The sequence below is a fragment of the Polyodon spathula genome, chromosome 8 (assembly GCF_017654505.1).
Source record: "Polyodon spathula isolate WHYD16114869_AA chromosome 8, ASM1765450v1, whole genome shotgun sequence".
Taxonomy (NCBI): domain Eukaryota; kingdom Metazoa; phylum Chordata; class Actinopteri; order Acipenseriformes; family Polyodontidae; genus Polyodon; species Polyodon spathula.
The window spans coordinates 39447576-39467799 of NC_054541.1; the positions used below are offsets into that span (position 1 = coordinate 39447576).

Below are 20224 nucleotides of genomic sequence, written 5' to 3' on the forward strand. Positions count from 1 at the left end.
AGGTATCCCAATTTAATTTTTTTGTGTGTGTTTTGGAAATATTTATTTTTAGCTTATACATTTACTATCTGTTTTCCAAAAGTATTATAAACTATGCTTGAATGAGTATGGTTCTTACTAAAAGTGTTAAGAATTTAGTGGAAATAGCTGATTGGCTAAAATATATTTTATTTACAATCTGACCAGCAGGACCTTAGTACATTTTTTAATTATTGCCATGAAGTGGATAGTCTGCAAACAACAAATAGCAGTTGAACTATTTAAACTGGTGAAAACCTATTCCTTTGGAGACCTGGCACATGGTATTGTTTTGTGTGTTCGCCTCCCTTAAATATAAATGGTATCTGCCAGTACCTCTCTGTATTATACACTTGAAATCCTTTACGGAACCTTTGCTGTGTGCAGACAGTGGCATCATGAGGCTATTTCTTCAAAGTGAAATTTTCTTAGTTAAAAGGAGATACAACAGTGTTAACTGTTTACATGTATCTGGTTGTTCAGGAATGTATTTTTTAATCAAGAGCTTTAATCCTTATTTCACAGTTTATTGGTGGGAGCATTGATTGATCTTATGTATCTATACGGGGATGCAAGTACTTGGTAATATTTGCATACATAAAAACAATGATGCTATGTTCAGAGATGAAATTGCATCTATTTGAATAATGGTTGTGCTAATAGGGTGTGTCACTCAGTATGTGAGCATGCTTTGTACAGTATGTGGAGGGGGTAACAAAAGAATGTTGTGAGTTGTCATGTTTGGGTGGTGAGTCAAAAGACAAACAAGAAGAGGCCTTAGCTACTGTGCTCAACTGTGATGATCAAAAAAATGCTCCTTTTTTATTTATCAGAACCCACTTTAGGCAAGTCATGACGGATTTCATAGCAGCAATAGGCACTAAAGTTCTGCTGCCAGCTTTTAAACATGTCATGACTTTCTGTGCCAGGTTCAAATCTCATCCTTTACTAATTTGAATATCTGTGAAGCGGATGCATGGAGAAGTTGGGGTAAGTCTCATGTGCACAAAATAAATGTTTCATTCCCTTCTGGGTTATTGTGGAGTTCATCTACAGAGCCAAGTTATACTCCCTAAAAAATACTTTAAATTGAGGAAAATCTGGGGTTACACATTTATGGAACAAACTCTGGTGTGCTGTATTATGTACACATGCAGTATTCTATGAGGATAATTATGTTGGTAATAAAAAATAAGGTTTATGGTTATAGATAACATGTGCTTTCAAATTGTTCTTACCTGTTATTTCCAAAGATTCGATTTTTACACCTAGGAGCCGAACATTTTCTACTCTACATCCCTAAAATAAATAAGAAGGTTTTACCTCCTTATTTATTTTAGGGATGTAAAGTAGAAAATGTGCAGCTCCTAGGTGTAAAAATTGAATCTTTGGAAGTAATAAATCTCTTCCCCATAGATCCTTCAAAGAATTAAAACTAATGAGGCATAGCAATATACATATATGAACTATGAAATAAATGAGAATGAACTATAAAATAAATGAAAATGCAGGACAGAAAAACAAGCAAACAAAACATGGAAGCAAGGTGAATGTAAAGAGAAGATGTGCATCGGCATCAGATTGAAGAGGCACACTGGTGGGTGGAGCTCTCAGGGGTACTCTTCTTTTTTTTTTTTTATCTAGTGGACTTGAACCTTCACCGCAAGTGGCCAGATATAAGCCATGTGATGCCAACAATCAGACTCCAGTGATATAGTGTTTCCTTTTAAACTAGCACTAGGATTACCTTTTTTTATTATGGTGTCTCTTCCCTCATAAACTTTTTAAACCGATCCTTATAAAAGTTTATTTTTGCACAGTATTTTTCTTTCAGTTTTACCATGTTTTTCCTATGGTTATACTATGCATTTACCATAGTTTACCCTAGTCTGCCATGTTTATTAGTATGCTTTACCATACCTCGCTATTCTTCAGCATGCTGACCTATGTTTTACCATGCTTTCATTATGCTTTATTACAATGATATGCTTTTACTATGGTACACTTTTATAAGGGTACTAAAGAACAAAACAAACTGTAAATGTGATAAAATAAATTACGTTCTTTGTCATTTTATTTTAGTACTTTGGTGCATGTTTTCTTTATGTAACTATTACTGCGCAACTGGTATCATGTTGTAATAGTTACATAAGAGTCACAGCAACAGACATGTAGTAGTGAGAGGTATATTTGCTCTTGATTCATTACAGAGGGAAGTATTAGTGTAAATTATATAAGGTAGCAGAATGCATTCTATGGTATAAGACTGAATGCAGTTTGAGCCAAGTATAGCCAAAACTGAAAATAAAGCCGTACACAGAGGTTCTCAGTCAGTCTAGTGGTACTGTGTTAGCTGCACCACGTGGACCGTATAGAAAGTGTACTGTGTGGTAACTGTGGATTGTTGTGTAACAGCTTACCTTAATAAAAGTGTCATGAAGAAAGATGCTTTGGGCTGCACTGTGACATAGATCTGCGGCCTCTTGTTTCCTGACAACCCATTTACCGCCAGGACAACTGGACGCAATCATACATGTTGGCCTATTTTAACAACACAAATCAAGAACAATTGCATTTATTTTGTTTAATTTGATTTGGAAAGATTAATAAAAGGGTTTAGTGTTTTTAAGCGCGTACATTTTCTAACATCAACGTATGGTATTCCTGTCAATGAAAATGCAAACTGGGTCCTAATAATCTTTGTCCTGTCTATTTTTTTTGTCTAATATTGAAAGTAATCATTTTCATTTCCCACTGAACTGGCTGTCGGACAATTTGGAAGCTACCAGGTCTGCAGCCTCTGAATACTGAATACCACTGGGCCCCGGCCACCGCATTTGTTATGCACATGACTCTAACTGATTCAGCGTCTTTTTTTTTTTTTTTTGCCAAAAACTGATGACACCCTACATTCCTGGCCTATTTTCATGAGCTTCTGAGAAGCCAGTATTTCCCTGGACTCATACACTGTCAGTAGGTGCCAAAGCAATGCTCTTACTAATATCATACCACCATAAGACAAAGTATGTACATTTAACACAGTGTACAATCAGAAAACAGACATTGGTAATAACAGTCATTAAACTGTTCTGGTTCTCCTTTAAAATAGCTTAATAGATTTAGTTGTATGTGGCCTTGTGAAAAAAATATAATTAATTTTAGTTGTAAATCTCCCTCCCGACCTGTGAGGGCTCAAAGCAGCGAAAGTAGGGTCCTTTGGACAGGCTGGCCCAACAGTTCGTTTCCAGGGTCGGGAAGTGGGTCAGTCTGGAAGAAGGCGAGACTCTGTTGCAAGAACATATTGACCTGGAAGGGAAACAACGTAGCAGCCGCAGATTGTAGCAACAGCTGCACTCGTTTACCAAGGGTCATGCGTGACAGCATAAAAGGGGCCGGAGAATCGCAATCTACTCTTTCGCTTGATTTGCACTTGAACTTGAAGGACCGTGAGAGATGCAATAAACGCTGTTAATACAGATAGTCGTAAGTGTTTTGTTTGTTTTGTGCTTGTTAGTAATTGTCTTTGTTTGTGTAATGCAAGACATATTTACAGCACTTATAGTACAATGCTAATTGGTGACTTGCTTTTGTACATAAAAATCTGCTTTTCTGTTTGTATAATACATTTCTTGGTGGTGTTTCTGGGTTTATTTACAAAACATGAAATTAACACTGGCAGGTAAAATTGCACACTCTGTGAAACTAGTGTGACTGATCAGATTCATATATTGTGCACCTGTTTGTATTGTGCACACCTCTGGTATACCACCCTATCAGAAACACTTTGGCACACTTTAGAACACACACAAAGAAAACAAACAAGTGTGTATGTTATATTATAAAAATGGTGGTACTCATGAAACACCATATGCAGTACTTGATATAGCGTCTCAATTCAAAAAAAGCAGATGTAATCACACAAAAGTACTGTATGAATCAGACAGATCTTTGGTTGCCTCATTTCTGCTATTTAATTTATGAATCTCTGTTTACATCAGTATATAGAAGCAGATTTGTATTTGGTGTTCGTTATGGTGTTGTGTACTATTTTCTTCCACAGATTTTAATAGCTCGTCAACCTTCTCCAGTAGAAGAATATAAACAGAACAATCAAAATAAGCATGAATAGCAATCAACTCTGTAAGCCACTGACAGTAAATCTAATAAAAACTCTCAAAGTGATAGGAATGTTCACAGAAACTGAATCACATGGAAAGAAAACAATAACATCTCCAAATGTATGTGCTTTCATCAGGTGATTAACAGGCATATGACAGAAAAGAAAAATGTGGAGATTATTGGTATTAACATTGCCTCAGTAAGCAAGGCAAAGTTAAACATGTAAGCCTACATGATATTTATTTTTAGTGAGGCAAGTTAAATTCTTACCTTAGATGCATTTACACAAGTACTGACACAATAAAATACATATATTGTAAATCTTACTGTATAGTATTTAGAATATATAACCCATTTATTATTATTGTGTAATTTATTGATATATTTTACCAAGAAAGTCACATTAAGACCACACATTGCAGTTCATATATTATTTCACACATTTAAAAGCTTGAAAAGAGGAGCAGAGTGCTTATCGAGATTGACTTGGCAATTCACAGGTCTACACTGAAAGTAACTTGGCACAAATTCTTTGGCAAGTTTAAACTTTAATCTAGCAGGGAGTACCATGATTTAGTGTGTAATGCTGACAGTAACAATAAAACATCATGTTTCGATGCACAACATTAGGAAACTTAAAACAAGAAACTGTGGAGCAGAGCTGCCACTTGCCAGAGCTGTTACTCCAGGCTCTGTTCCCTTGACTAGAAAGATGTATATTTAATGACAATTCTGTTCAGGACCATAATGCTATTAATAATGGAGGGCCACTTACAAAATCAATAAAGGTCTTTTTCCTTTAAATCCAAGACCTATTTCTCTATTTCTGCACATATTTAGGTTGGTCCAAGTATTGGTACACAATTGGTTAAGATTAGGCAAAATATTAATTTCAGTCAATAAAGTGCAAATTGCAATAAATCATAGTAAAAAGCCCTTAGTGTTTCCAAAAGGGAATAGAAAGTTTTATTTTATCTGTTCACAAAACACCCCAGTTTTAGATTTGTGTGTGTGTATATATAGTATTGTAAGTGGCAAACCCAGCATAGATATATATATATATATATATATATATATATATATATATATATATATATATATATATATATATATATATATATTTTTTTTTTGCCACTTACAATAGTGTATATGTTCCTTGTGGTGACATTGTCCATGTCTCTAAATAGGTATTGATTGTCAAGGCTGAGCCAGATTTGTTTTTAAACAGAGACTGTGAATAAATAAGAATGATTAGAATGCAGATGTTCCTCCCAGCTGGGCGCCTTTGTTTGTAACAAACTGTGTTTGATGGGCTTTGTATTGTGCAGTTTGAATTTGTCTGGTGGAGGTACAAATATACTGGTGGAGGTACATACCGGTATATTTCCTAAATTGTAACTGTTACAAAAGCTTAATGTTTCTTCAGTCTCCTAAAAGTAATATTAAAAAAACAAAACAAAACAAAACAAAAAACACTACATTGGGAATATCTATTAACATGGCTTTCCATTGAATTGACATTTAAAAAAAAAATTGCATAGCATTTATTTAATTTCTCCATAGCTGAATTAATGAGTACAGATCACTGAAAGCAGTACTGCAATATGACAGCTACAATGTAAACGTAAACTGCAGGATTATACTACTATTAAAGCAGCATTAAAACAAACATTTTAAAAGGATTGTTTCAGTCACTTCTAAAATGGACTAACAAACAAAAGGCTTACCTTTTTTTCTTGAAAAGATCAAATAGGGCAGATCTAACTGATTACATTATACCTTCCAGCTCTTTATTATAATATTAGTGTTCTTCAATGCTCCTGCCACATTTACAGCCTGCTGTTTCAATTGTATCTGATCACCATAACAACCGCTTCATAGATTTTGAAATCTCAGCTGAATTTTCATCATTCATTTCTGTGCAGTAGTGAGAATATTCCTGTGCATTCCTTTCTGACAAAGTATATAATATTAATTGGATTGTGCAAACCTTGGGGATTTACTGGCAAAACACTGAAAACTATGAAGTCTAAGGTGTGGTGTTCAGATGCGTAATGACCCCTCACATGGTAAGTGTAAGATATCTTTTCATAATTAGACAGCAGTCGATTACTACAGAAGAGAGAGGCTTCTGGCCAGGGAGTTATGTAACTGCTGGAGTATTATGCGCATACACTAGGATAGAAGCAGCAATTTTTTCTCAATATACGCTGAACACAGAATACACTATTTTCAGTGGTTGGATGTGTTCAGTTACCCATTTCCATCCTGGCTTTGGGATTCGATCTATCTATTTCTGTAATATCCATCATTGACCAAAGGAGCATTTATGACTAAAATGTTTTGGACTTTGGATGCAAATTTTACCAGCGCGCAAATTTTTTGATCTTTACCGTTCTTTCCTTTTTCGATGGATCAGTGAATACCAGAAGAGTCCTTCACAAAAACCCCAAAGTAATCAGTTGGTGACCAGACTTAAAGTTTTATTGCTTTTTCATTACTTTATACATTTTGAATTCAAAGACAGAAGGTTTCAAACAAATGTCATATCCTGTAATACTATAATTGTATCTTTTATGATTTTCACTTCAAGAAATATTGACATATCAACTGCGGCTGATATTCAGTTTGTACGTATGTGATTGTAAATGTTTGTATTGATTTAATTTTAAAACTAATGTTCTAGTTAATCCATTTTACACAATGTGCAGTTGTCAAATGTATCTGCATACAAGCAAAATCAGTATAAATTGATCACTTGCATTCATTTCTGTGGATATTGTTCTACCCTGGATAGATTCCTGATATAAAAACGAAGAAAAAGAGATACTGAGAGAAGTCTTGAGGGATTTCATAATGCAGTGCATACATTAGAACTGTGGTATTTCATTTTATGGTACTGTAGCTGCTATAGTTGCTGCACTTTAGGCACAATGCGGCTCCTATTGCAGGGTTTAGAGTGTACAGCAGGTGTAAGTGAAATATTAAAAGGACATTATTTTCCTCCATGCTGTAGCAGTGGAGCCTCCTAAACTGTTGGATATATAGCTCAATGATCTGTAGTGTATTAACATGTCTTGAAACTGATGTGCTGAAGTAACCATGCTTCACCTGCAGATCATCAGCTTTTGAGAAATGTCTGGTCAGGATCTTCACATGCAGTATAGAAGAAAAGTTATCCTTAAAGGAAAGCTATGAATCAGAAACATGAAACACACTTTAATAAGATTGGTTAATTCTTTGGTTTCTATATTTAGCACATCTCAGTTGGTTGATTGGTGGGGAATTAAGAGGTAAAATATCAAAGCTGCCCCTCACAAAAACTGTACATAAATCAGACTGACTCACTATTTGCCAGCTCAGTGTGATGACCAACAGAGTGTCATCAAATGTCATATTAGTGTTGCATGAACTGATTTGTGGAGTATTGTTTTGAGAATTGCTTCTGCTCTTGGGACTCAAGTCCTTGGATTATATGTAAAGCCAGTGTCTTTAAAACTATATTTTTCTACAGCTAAAATATTATTATTGACCTCCTTTGGTTGGTAAGAAAGTGTTAAGTGTAAATTAAAACCCTAACCAATAACTGTGGTGAGGTTCTCTGCCTAGATATTTAACTAGGTCCTATGTTTAAAAAGTGTGTGTATGAAGCCAATACAAAAGCAGTACCACATTTGGGAATATTGAAATAAACCCAAAGCCATACATTTGTTTTTTATTCTAGATTCATGTGTCTGATAGCTGACAGGCGTAAGTCTTGTCCACACTCAGGTGATTTTGTGTCCAGCACTGTAGCGCAAACAGTGCATAACAAACTCTATGAGCAGTTTATTGTACACTTTTCAGCAGTTGATAAACTAGATTGTCACCTGTTCTTATAACATTACATTCTTTAAGCGGCATCTGTATTATCAATACCATAATGTAATTCTGTAAGACATCCTAAAGTACTAAATATAACTGTATTTGTATATGTTATGTTGCCTTCTTGATATTAAAAATGCCAACCCTTATAACAGTGAAAAGTTGGCCAATGTGTCGGTTTTGTGTGGATGCCTAATAATGGCATTCTACATTTCTACTCACCATTTTGAATTTATTTTTGTTTCCAGGCTAACTTGAAGAAGTTTATGGAATATGTTCAACAGAAGAATATTGATAAGGTCTCAAAATTCTTGGAGAAAGGGCTTGATCCAAATTTCCATGACCCAGACACAGGAGGTAAGACTACTTCAATCTGTTTTTTTTTTTTTTTTTTTTTTTTGCTTCATGGTATACAACCCCGAGCATGTCTAATGTATTTATTTAAAGGATATATTGTGTATTCTACTTAAAAAGGTGTTCTGCAACAGCTTTTTCTCTGGAGTCCACCACTCAAAACCCCATGATAAGGCATATTAACACTACAAAGAGCAAATTTTAATGTTCAATAATTTATAGTATTTTCATGTATGAAGTTTGCTGCATAATCTATTATCATATTGGAGCTTCATGTTTTTCACAGTGAAAAGTTCCCTTGTACCCCAGTAGATGTGATAACTGTGCTGCAGGTTAAAGATCAGTTACTTTTTTTGATAATAATACTGTATGTCGTCTACATTTTGTGAAAAATCCACAGAAGACCGCCAAGTGGCACATTTTTCTTCAGAATAACAAAAAACCCAATATATATATATATATATATATATATATAGTAGCGATCTCGGTTTCCGCAGGCAGGCACCTCACACAAGGCGAGGAAATCCACACACAGGCGGAGAGCGGGCACGAACCCAGGACCTCTCGCACTAAAGCATAACGCCGATACCACTGTACAAAAGAGCCAGCTCCATTGCAAGGAGCGTATATCGGGCTCATGTCTTTGTATTGATTACATTAACTACCAGCACTGCTGCTGTCGCCTTCTGTTCATGCTACACTCTCCCCTGCCAGCCTCAAGTCCGCCCTGGACTTGCTCACCAGGCTACAGTCCGACCAGTGCATGCCGGGGTACCTGCGTCCACTTCTGACACCAATGTAACGATGTCAAGGAGGACACAAAACAGAGTTGCTTAAAGTAAACACTTGGTTTATTCTCACACAAATAAATCAAACAAAATGACCAATTTAAATAATCCAGATTCTTGTAACAGTTCCTCCTTCTCCAGGCTGACCCTGAGGTCCTGCTCACAGCCTCTTTTATAGGGGAGCTGTAGGGAGGCAATGCCCGCCCCAGCCAATCTGCACATGGCTAGAAATACCCTGCCTAATAATTGGTGAGCGAAAGTACAGGCAGATGACGATGGGAAACTCTCCAGCCCAGAGATCCTGGAAAGTCCCTGCCTGGCAGCTGTGGGGAAACTTTCCCCAGCCCAGAGATCCTGGAAAGTCCATGCCTGGCACATGTGGGGAAATTCCCCAGCTCAGGAATCGTGGAAAGTCCCTGCTAGGAGAAGTGGGCCACACCCGGCGTTACACAGCCCCCCCTCTAGTCCTCGTCGTCCCAAAAGGCTCCTCAATCTAGGAAATGGCGGAGTTCTCACCATCTGTGGCCTTGGTGTAACAACTCCTTGCAGGGTAGCTGTCGGACTGTGAGAGTCTGCTGGTGGGGTGGCTCAGGCCTGCAGGCAGGCCGCAGGGTTGACCAACAGGTGCGTTCATGGTCCCCTGCACAACGCGACCAGCTTGCTCCCTACTGTGGACCGGCCAGCGATGTGCATAGGAAGGTGGACACACTAAAGCATAGTGCCGATACAGCTGTACAAAAGAGCCGGCTCCTTTGCAAGGAGTGTATCATAAGAACATAAGAACATAAGAACATAAGAAAGTTTACAAACGAGAGGAGGCCATTCGGCCCATCTTGCTCGTTTGGTTGTTAGTAGCTTATTGATCCCAAAATCTCATCAAGCAGCTTCTTGAAGGATCCCAGGGTGTCAGCTTCAACAACATTACTGGGGAGTTGATTCCAGACCCTCACAATTCTCTGTGTAAAAAAGTGTCTCCTATTTTCTGTTCTGAATGCCCCTTTTTCTAAACTCCATTTGTGACCCCTGGTCCTTGTTTCTTTTTTCCTTGGGTCGACACTGTCAATACCTTTTAGAATTTTGAATGCTTGAATTAGGTCGCCACGTAGTCTTCTTTGTTCAAGACTGAACAGATTCAATTCTTTTAGCCTGTCTGCATATGACATGCCTTTTAAGCCCGGAATAATTCTGTTCGCTCTTCTTTGCACTCTTTCTAGAGCAGCAATATCTTTTTTATAGCGAGGTGACCAGAACTGCACACAATATTCAAGATGAGGTCTTACAAGTGCATTGTACAGTTTTAACATTACTTCCCTTGATTTAAATTCAACACTTTTCACAATGTATCCGAGCATCTTGTTAGCCTTTTTTATAGCTTCCCCACATTGCCTAGATGAAGACATTTCTGAGTCAACAAAAACTCCTAGGTCTTTTTCATAGATTCCTTCTCCAATTTCAATATCTCCCATATGATATTTATAATGTACATTTTTATTTCCTGCGTACAGTACCTTACACTTTTCTCTATTAAATGTCATTTGCCATGTGTCTGCCCAGTTCTGAATCTTGTCTAGATCATTTTGAATGACCTTTGCTGCTGCAACAGTGTTTGCCACTCCTCCTACTTTTGTGTCGTCTGCAAATTTAACAAGTTTGCTTACTATACCAGAATCTAAATCATTAATGTACATTAATGTAGATTAGGAATAGCAGAGGACCTAATACTGCCAGCCCTGCTGCTGCCTTCCCCTGTGCACGCTACACTCTCCCCTGTCAGCCTCAAGTCAGCCCCTGACTTACTCACCAGGTTAAAGTCCGACGAGTCCGTGCCAGGGTACCTCCATCTCATTTCTGACAACAGTGTAATGATCTCGGTTCCCGCAGGCAGGCGCATCACACAGGGCGAGGCAATCCACACACAGGCGGAGGATGGGTGCGAACCCTGGACCTCTTGCACTAAAGTATATATATGCAAAGGAGCCGGCTCTTTTGTACAGCGGTATCGGCAAAATTTAATCTAAATTGCCACTCACTCTGTGCAAGTCGCCGACTCTGGATCCAGCAAAAGATCCCCAGACCATCACGCTTCCTCCTCCATGTTTGACAGTTGGTGTCACACACCGAGGAACCATCCTTTCGATGGCGTATAAAAACCCTGCGTGATGAACCGAAGATTTCAAATTTTGATTCATCAGTCCATAAGACCTTCTTCCAGTCTTCAGTAGTCCACTGGCAGTGCTTCATGGCCCAGGCAAGCCTCTTTTTCTTATTTTGCCATCTTTGCAATGGCTTTACAGTTCAAACTGAGACTTGCTTACTTCGACCAGTGTTAAGCTGTGCTTGATGCTGTTGTCCTGTGAGCCGCCTATCATGCAACTGTTGACGGTCAGAAACTTGTTTTCCGATTCTGTTGTGGCTTTGGGTCTGCTAGACCTCTTCCTGTCAGAGTTTTCTCCAGTTTCCAAGTGCCTTTTGATGGTGTAGGAAACTGTACTCACTGACACCTTGGCTTTCTTTACAATTTATCTAAAGACCTACACTTTTAAGGGTTATAATGATTTGTCTGTCTTCCTTTCTTAATTGCCTTTTTCTTGCCATTATGATAGCAATATACTACTTCCTACAGTACAATACTGTGCAAATAATGCTTAAGAGGGTGTAGTAACACAGTCTGTTCCAACACTCCTTTTATACAGACAGAGGGTTTGTAGGTAATCAACAAAGGTTGGGACACCAGTAGGAATTGTTAGCATCAACTTTCAAGGCTTAATTTACTTCCATTGCTGCAGAACAGCTGTAAGTTGTTAACCCACTACTTGTTCCCAGAAAAAGGCCTTTTTGTATAACTCTGAAATGTACATTATTTTTCAGTTTTTGGTAACCTAAACTTTTTTTTAACCTCTGGCAGTTTACCACTTACCTTTGTTCCATTTCAGGTTATTCACTGGACTTGACCTGCTTAAATTTCAATAAAAACTGGGGGTGTTCTAAAACTTTTGACCGGTTGTGTGTGTGTGTGTGTGTGTGTGTGGTATTGTTTCAATAAAGATTTCGTATTTTGAATGTAAGTTTGGCAGGGATGGGGTTGATTCCATCCCTACCAGAACCCACGTGTGACAATTAGGTGCTAATTGGGAATGGCCATATATATATAAAATCTTTATTGAAACAATACCACACACACACACACGTTATTTACACTGTGGGTGTTCCCCCTACCAACTGTATGAAACATACCTTACGTTAATCTCAGTATTAGTAGACTAGCCTGAGATGTCTGGGAGCTTGCTTTTTAACACTGAGCCTTATTTTTGTCAGGCAAAACCACAAAAGTCATTTTAGATTTTATTTTCCCGATTTGTTTAGGTGGATGTCATGTTGTTGAGTACAAGAAAGGTTCCACGCTGTAATAATGATGATGAATTGACTGTAGCACATTGAGGTGGACAATGATAGCTGGTTTGCTAGTAACTAACATCAATTTTCTTACCTGTTATTGGCATTATCAACAACAAGTGCATTTTAAAGCTTTAACAAATGATCTGAAGAGCCATGTTTCATTTAAATAATTAGTTTATTGTTCTATATGCAAAACAACTACGCTACTTTCCAACAAATATTGGTACAAATATTTATTTGAGGCCACTGTAGTTTTATGAGCTAGTAGTTTTTCTATCGTTCTCTTCTCAAAGGACCATTCAAAACTGAAACAGCCGTCCTGAAATATCTACTCAGAACCTAACTTGCTGCATTCTCATGCCATGCTGGTACATACAGTAAACAAACATATTTGAAGTCAGAGGGATGGCTACTGTGATGGCACACCATGTAGTTTGTTTAGCAGATTTATTTTCAATTTTGTTACCATCATTGCCCTTCATGTGTTTTTTTTAATGTTTGTGTTTGATGACAGAATGCCCGCTGACCATGGCTGCTCAGCTGGAGGGCTGTGTGGAGATAATCAAAGTGCTAAAAGGTGGCAGTGCCCACCTGGACTTCAGGACGAGGGATGGAATGACAGCTCTGCACAAGGCGGTGCAAGCCAAAAACCACACCGCCCTCATAGTGAGTAACCTGGGGGACTAACCAAAAACCACACCACTCTCATAGTGAGTAACCTGGGGGACACTAACCAAAAACCACACTGCTCTCATATTGAGTAACACTGGGAATGCTAACCAAAAGCCACACCGCTCTCACAGTGAGTAACCTGGGGAACGCTAACCAAAAACCACACTGCTCTCATAGTGAGTAACCTGGGGGACCGCTAACCAAAAACCACACTGCTCTCATATTGAGTAACCTGGGGGACCGCTAACCCAAAACCACACTGCTCTCATAGTGAGTAACCTGGGGGACCGCTAACCAAAAACCACACTGCTCTCATATTGAGTAACCTGGGGAACGCTAACCAAAAACCACACTGCTCTCATAGTGAGTAACCTGGGGGACACTAACTAAAAACCACACCTCCCTCATAATGAGTAACCTGGGGAATGCTAACCAAAAAGACTAGTCTATGCTGGGTACAATCATTGATTTTCTTAGCTATGGGAGTATGTACTGCAAAAAGAAATGTCATAACCTCCTTGTACAGTATATATGGGAAATAATTTAAAGTGTGAAAATAAACAAATCAAATATTGTCTTTTTTGCTTATTTTTGAACATGTATTCTTTGTTTTTTACTCAGAGCCTTAGAATAGTATTGTTTTAAAACAGTAAATGTCAGCTTCATATGTGCATTATTTATGCATTGGAGACACCCTAGAAGCAATGGGGATCCCACATTGTAACTATAAACATTATATGCAGTAGAACTGGAATGCAGTTGCATCATTTGACAAACCTTCAATGGGAGTTTTTGTCAAGACAGAATATTTTAATACTACATTTTATTGTACAAAACCATTCGACATACCTGTATACGCTAATTATGACTACTCTGTCAGCTACTCTCCAAAACCCAGGGATTTGAAACAATAATCAGTTGCAGTTTACCTTCCAAAACCTTTCAACGTGTCAAGAAAAGATTGTACTTAATGTACTTTTAGGCACTAGAACACATTCTCCAGGCAGAGTTTGGGGTAACTGGCCAGCATCCATCTTCATTGGTAGAAACACACTGTGCTGCTGCAGAAAAAATGTCATACAAGGACATTGTGAACAAAAATTGTGTTAATAATCTATAAGGATGTTTTAAATTTGAGCTTGACAGTTTCCCTGGCATGTTTGTCATGTGTACTGAACAGTACATGAGGGGGAAGGAGTGTGAATACCACTAATCCTACAGTCTTATCATCTCATTTCACTGTTTGGGCCAGGTTTAATACCTTATGCAGCACTCTCGTTAGGACCCTAAAAGTAAGTGCTAGTCTGAGAAATCTGTTGTTTGCACTGAGGTGTATTTAACAGGTCCAGACCTACACAAGGGTTTGGAATGATAGCTACTGCACATTATTGTATTTTAAGATAAGTTTGTTTTTTTCAATAAAGCCGAATTTAGTTTTGGAAGAATAAATGTTTTTCAAAAAGACATGCATGTAGTCATTCCACAAAAGAAAAAAAATGAATGAAAGAAAGAAGTGCCAAATTTATGCCAAAGAGCTTGTGGCTATTCTAGTCACACCTCTTACCTCTTCTTGTGCTTACTGCATGATTACGTTTCCTTTTCTAATTCAATCATGACTTAAAAAAAAAAAAAGCTACATTCACAACAAAAATATTACTTCTCACACGTGTTGCTTATACAAATACATATTTGAAAAAAATCAGGTTTACAGCCAGCACACTGATAATGCAGGTCGGCCACTTTGAACCTCCAGCGAGGCAGCGCTGAGCTCGACTCGCTACTGTTACGAAGCGCTCTCGGCGAGCAGGTCGTTTAATAGAAAGCACCACGCAACACTCTGGAGCGCTCTGCCTATTGAATTCACCTAACTGAAAGAAACGAAAAAAGTTTGTATCTGAATGGCAGGGTGCACAGTGACGGCAGAGTTCATTGAACGGAGGCCTATGCTCAATGAACTTACAGCATCTCTGTTAAGAAAATAAATGAGTTACATGGTGGATTTGCACTTAGAAGAATAAAGAAAGATCTAACCGTGAAGTTAGCATAAAACTGACCGATTTGGGGTTGCCTGTCTGTGTGTGTGTGTGCATTTATGGATAAAGGGGGCGTGTATGATTGAGGCACGCTTTTTGAAAATGATAGGGGATGTGCATAATGAAAGTCTATGGGGTGGGAAGTATCAAAGGAAGAAAAATTGTTTTATAATCCATGAAAGTACCTCAGCAATGAAAAACAATAAGTATTTATAATGGTTAAAATAAATTTATTTTTTATATATTCCCTAATTTAAAGTAAGATATCAATATTTTTTATATTTATCTATTTGGTATGTTCCAAGGGGAGGGGCTAAGTGTGGGTATAAATAGCCTGTATCAAGCCCCACACAGTTGAGTTGGTTTTCTAAACTGGTTAAAGCTGTGTAAGAGATGGGAACCTGATTTTCAGAATATTGCCTCCTTTTACAGTCTTGCAACCTGGCAGTTATTCAATAATTCTTGACTATATATAGTAGTTACAAATAACTCCTAATATATATATATATATTATATATATATATATATAATATATATATAACAAACACAACAACAAATTGTGGTCGGTTCTGTTCCTGTGTTCCTCACTCCTGTTTGGATAATAAAAAAACACAACAAAAAACTTGGCACAACAAAAACTGCTCTGGTCACTGCTTGATACTTTACAACACCTTACATTTCGCACACCAATCCCTAACAGTTTTACTGAAAATACAGTTGTAAATTAACTTTTAAAAAATATGCGTTGCGAATTAACTGCATGTCCCATTCCGATCACAGGCTTCCTCAACGTCAAGGTATTGAGCAAATTGGACAAGCTGATGACTTGCATCCACAGTTTGCTGTTCATAGGCCTGTATTATTGTATCATGTTTTTTCTGATTGGTTGAAAAAGTGAAAGTGTTTGCGGGAATGTTTAAATCTACTGGTGCATCATCCTCCACTTTTAACACCTCCACTTTTGTCTGCAAGCACGTGCACGTTTTTGTTCTGCTTCATGGAAACGGCAACTCGAAATGCATCATAGGATCAGTAGTCCCAAAACAGCACTAAAATACAGAACAGTGGAATCTGAATGTGAGTTAATACATTTCCCAATATCCTTTACACTCAGCTGTGTGAACTCGGGCAATTAGTTTTATTTAAATTGTTCTTCCTGTCTGGGCTCCAAAAGAATTCGGACTAACAGGAAATTCATGTTAAGTGAATTTGTATTATAAGAAGTAATTTATAATAAGCGACTGCTAAATTTGTCTGAGACCACGTAGAAAATGTGTTCAGGAAAAGTGTCTAATTGTTTTAATTATATAATAATTGACAAAGTGTAAAATAATGTTTACAGATTGATATACTTAAAGCGTCTGTGCTCTTTCATTGCTTTCATTTTGCTCAGACGCTGTTAGACCTGGGTGCTTCTCCTGATTACAAGGACAGTCGAGGTTTAAGCCCGCTGTACCACAGTTCCATGGTTGGAGGGGACCCGTACTGTTGTGAATTGCTGCTCCATGACCATGCGATCGTGGGTTGTGTGGACGAGAATGGATGGCAAGAAATTCACCAGGTAACTTTTTGTTATGGACATTATTTATATTCCCTTTTCCTGTTTTTTGTGACCATACCAATATATCACATCTTACCACATCATATCAGTATATCACATCATACCACATCATACCAGTATATCACATCATAATCTGGCAACTAGGAGGAGTCAGGAGTGAGGTTCTAAACCTCCACTCCAAACACTTTCATGTTCTGTAAATAATCAAAGACTATTACACACATTAGTTAACCACATCTACCCATTTCCACTCACCAAGCTGTTAACCAGCTAAAATACACACAATACAGCCTCTCAATAATGTCTCTCCAAAACAACATCCTTGTTATTATATATCCCTCTGTGAATTATTTGTACATATTAGTTTAGACAACCTTCTGACCAAAGCCAAAGTAAAATCAAAGTTTATGGTGATGTCATGGCTATACTTTGTAATGGCAAAGGTGCGCCTTAATTTGGATTTAATTCAGGCCCAGGTCTTTCTTCCAGACATATTCTATATTAGTAAATATAACCAATTAAACCTCCATCTAGGTCCTAAACTGTTAAGCTGTTTCACATTGTGTAGAATAGCTCATAATGTACATATTCTGCTAATCAACATTTTTTAAATTCACTTTCCTGTTGGAGTACCTCTACTATAATGCACTCTTCATAAGCTTTGTTTTACTATCTACTATTTTGCCGGCACTGACAGTTTTGTTAAACATAATACAGAGATTAATGCATGGGATAGTGTGTGATATGAGAATGCAATGCTCGTCCTTGGGTGGTCATTACATTCTCCTTTATCACACACTACCCCATGCAATATTTGTTAGAATCTCTGGTGATCCATTTTTCCTGCCAGAGTTCTAAAGTTCTGTGGAATTCAGTTTAGTTCGACAGCTCACACTGGAGACGCACTCTGTTGCTGGTGTGAATGAGCGCGTGTTTCACTTAATAACCATCCGTTATTATGGGAGATATCAACTGGCTGAGCCCATTTAAAAATTGCTCACCAGTTATTATAATATTATAATGATTCTATATCACACTGTATTGTGTTTAAAATTTGAAGTGCAGCTTGAGGGTCAATACCAATATTTGACACAATCAGATGGAGACAATACCAAGGTGCTTCCTCCTCATTTAATATGATCAAATTAACTGAAATTGTCTTTTTCATAGTGGTTAAGCAAGACAGAGTAGGCTGGTCTATTTACATGTAACACCACCCACACCAACCACCTTTGTGAAAATAAGCAGAGCATTGATTACAGAACTGTCTGGCAAACCAGCACCCAATAAATACCTACTGTTCAATTAACCAATTCCTTTGTTAAGTTTTGTGATAAATTGTTAAGATAAGTTAATAAGGTCAAGCAGCCAAATCACATTATGTTTTATAAAAAGTGTTTGTCACACATCCAGCTAAAGCTTTAAACTGCAAAATAGTTCTTCATACCTTTAGTACCATTTGTGCCTTCTATCATAAACAGTATACAATCGAATCTATCATGTCCAGCCCTGTTAGATGCAATGCCATCTATTAACCGATGGACCTCTGGTGTGTGTTATTTATACATGCTGCTACCAACTGAACGGTACTGATGGAACCTGGTCAGTGGTTATTTTATTATGGGTAATAAAATAGTAAATTCAGCTCTTAGCAGACAGAATAGATTAAGTTGCATATAAAAACCAGGCGCTAAAGAACACAAGAGGGGTATTGCTGCAGAGGCAGATGAAAAGACAGTGGGTTTTGGAATGCAGTTTCAATTTTTACATGCTAGCAGTCACCGTTCACATAAAACAGAACAAAATAGAGCGGGATTAATATACTGTGATTAATGTACTGTTAAAAAGCTGAAAGAATCTTTTATCACAAGCAACTTGTGTGCATGCTGCTTTCTTCTTGCTGTGTTTTTTTTTTTTTTTTTTTTTTTTTTAAACTCCATTTCTTTTCTCCGGTTAACACACACAATTTAGTTGCAAAAAAAAAAAATAAGTGATTACTTTGGCATGGACTGAGGATATGTTAGAACTGTTTTTGGAATATTGTATTACAGTGCTTTGTTTTTAATACTACACTTTTTTGCAGACATTTCTACTGTTGTTGTTTTTTTTGTTTGTTTTTTTGTACAGGTTATGTGCAGTACTGTACTTTGGTGATTTAGACTTTGTTAATTTATAATGCCCTGACATTAATAAAGCAACTACAATGCAGTATAACAACTCCCTCTGAGATACGATATTTTTACATATCCGATGGACCTCTTGAACCAGATAAATAGGATATGACAGGTTCTACTGTATTAACAAAGATTTTTGATATATTCATTATTTTTCTCAACAGTAAGGAAGATGTTGTGCTTTTGTTTTATTTGTAGGAACACAACAAAGCAAATACCCCCCCCCCCCAGGAAAATAGTAGCCAAGATGAAATAAATGTTTGAGACCTAATTCAGTGTGTCAGATCTACCAGTGAGTTATATATTTATATATGATGTTTGTATCTCTCCAGGCCTGTCGCCATGGCCATGTTCAGCACTTGGAACACCTTCTCTTCTATGGAGCAGATATGAGTGCCCAGAATGCCTCGGGGAACACTGCCCTCCATGTCTGTGCCCTCTACAACCAGGTAAGGGGAGGAGGCTGCCTGAATTAACAGGGAAGGATTCAATCTGTGCACTGTACATATTCTCGGCTCGTCTCGTTGAACTGCACTGCAGGCAGCATGCCGTTATGAGTCTGTCATTAGCCACCAGAGCACGCAGATGAATGTTCATTTTTCTGTGGGGTTGCTAAAATGCCAGTTTACACTCAGAGCCCTGTATACTGTTTATGATTTAAATTAAGAGAAAACAACCTTCTGAATAAGTCTTGCGGTGTAATTGCCATGCCGTATAGTTAGGTTGTCTCTGGATCATCCCTGTATTGAGGTGGGGTTCCTGGAATTTCAGGAGGCACTCCAGGGACACACAAAGTTTGGGATTCGAATCTTAAGCAATAACAGACACAAACTGTTAGTTGGTTGTCAATATTATACATGCTGAGCTGACTGAATGAATACAGATTTTAAAAAGAGTTTTAAACCGTAATAACCTCCATTTAGATGCAATTAATCTGTTTGGAAGCCCCTTTTTCGTGCATTAGAGGTGATGACTAGGTACAACACCAATACATTTATGATGGTTGTGTAACATGATATGCCTTCCTATAAGTTGCATCTTGAATACTGCTGCTATGGTACTTGCATAGTATAAATGGGGATGTGTGTCTCTAGTTTCACTTTTATCTTATACAGTAAAACAGATATCAGAAACTGGAGACGTTAGGGAGGTGAAAGCGTTGTATTATATTAATCAGGTTGATACATTGGTTGCAGGGGGATATTGGTTGCATAATGTGGCTCTAAAATTTCAGTTGGACACTAT

The 20224-nt window shown here is 37.7% G+C and overlaps 1 protein-coding gene across 13 annotated transcripts in view; it reads left to right on the forward strand.

The window, feature by feature from the left end:
* The window catches only part of LOC121319929 (SH3 and multiple ankyrin repeat domains protein 3-like), a 293718-nt gene that overhangs the window by 71000 nt on the left and 202494 nt on the right, over positions 1 to 20224 (forward strand). For all 13 annotated transcript variants that reach the window (XR_005950771.1, XR_005950770.1, XR_005950769.1 and 10 more), the window contains exons 6-9: positions 8250 to 8358; positions 13054 to 13205; positions 16638 to 16805; positions 19312 to 19428. Coding sequence is in view for 10 of the 13 variants with exons in the window: in XM_041257910.1 (XP_041113844.1) it covers positions 8250 to 8358; positions 13054 to 13205; positions 16638 to 16805; positions 19312 to 19428 (546 nt within the window). In the remaining 3 variants the exon portion in view is untranslated. The remainder of the gene's footprint in view (positions 1 to 8249; positions 8359 to 13053; positions 13206 to 16637; positions 16806 to 19311; positions 19429 to 20224) is intronic.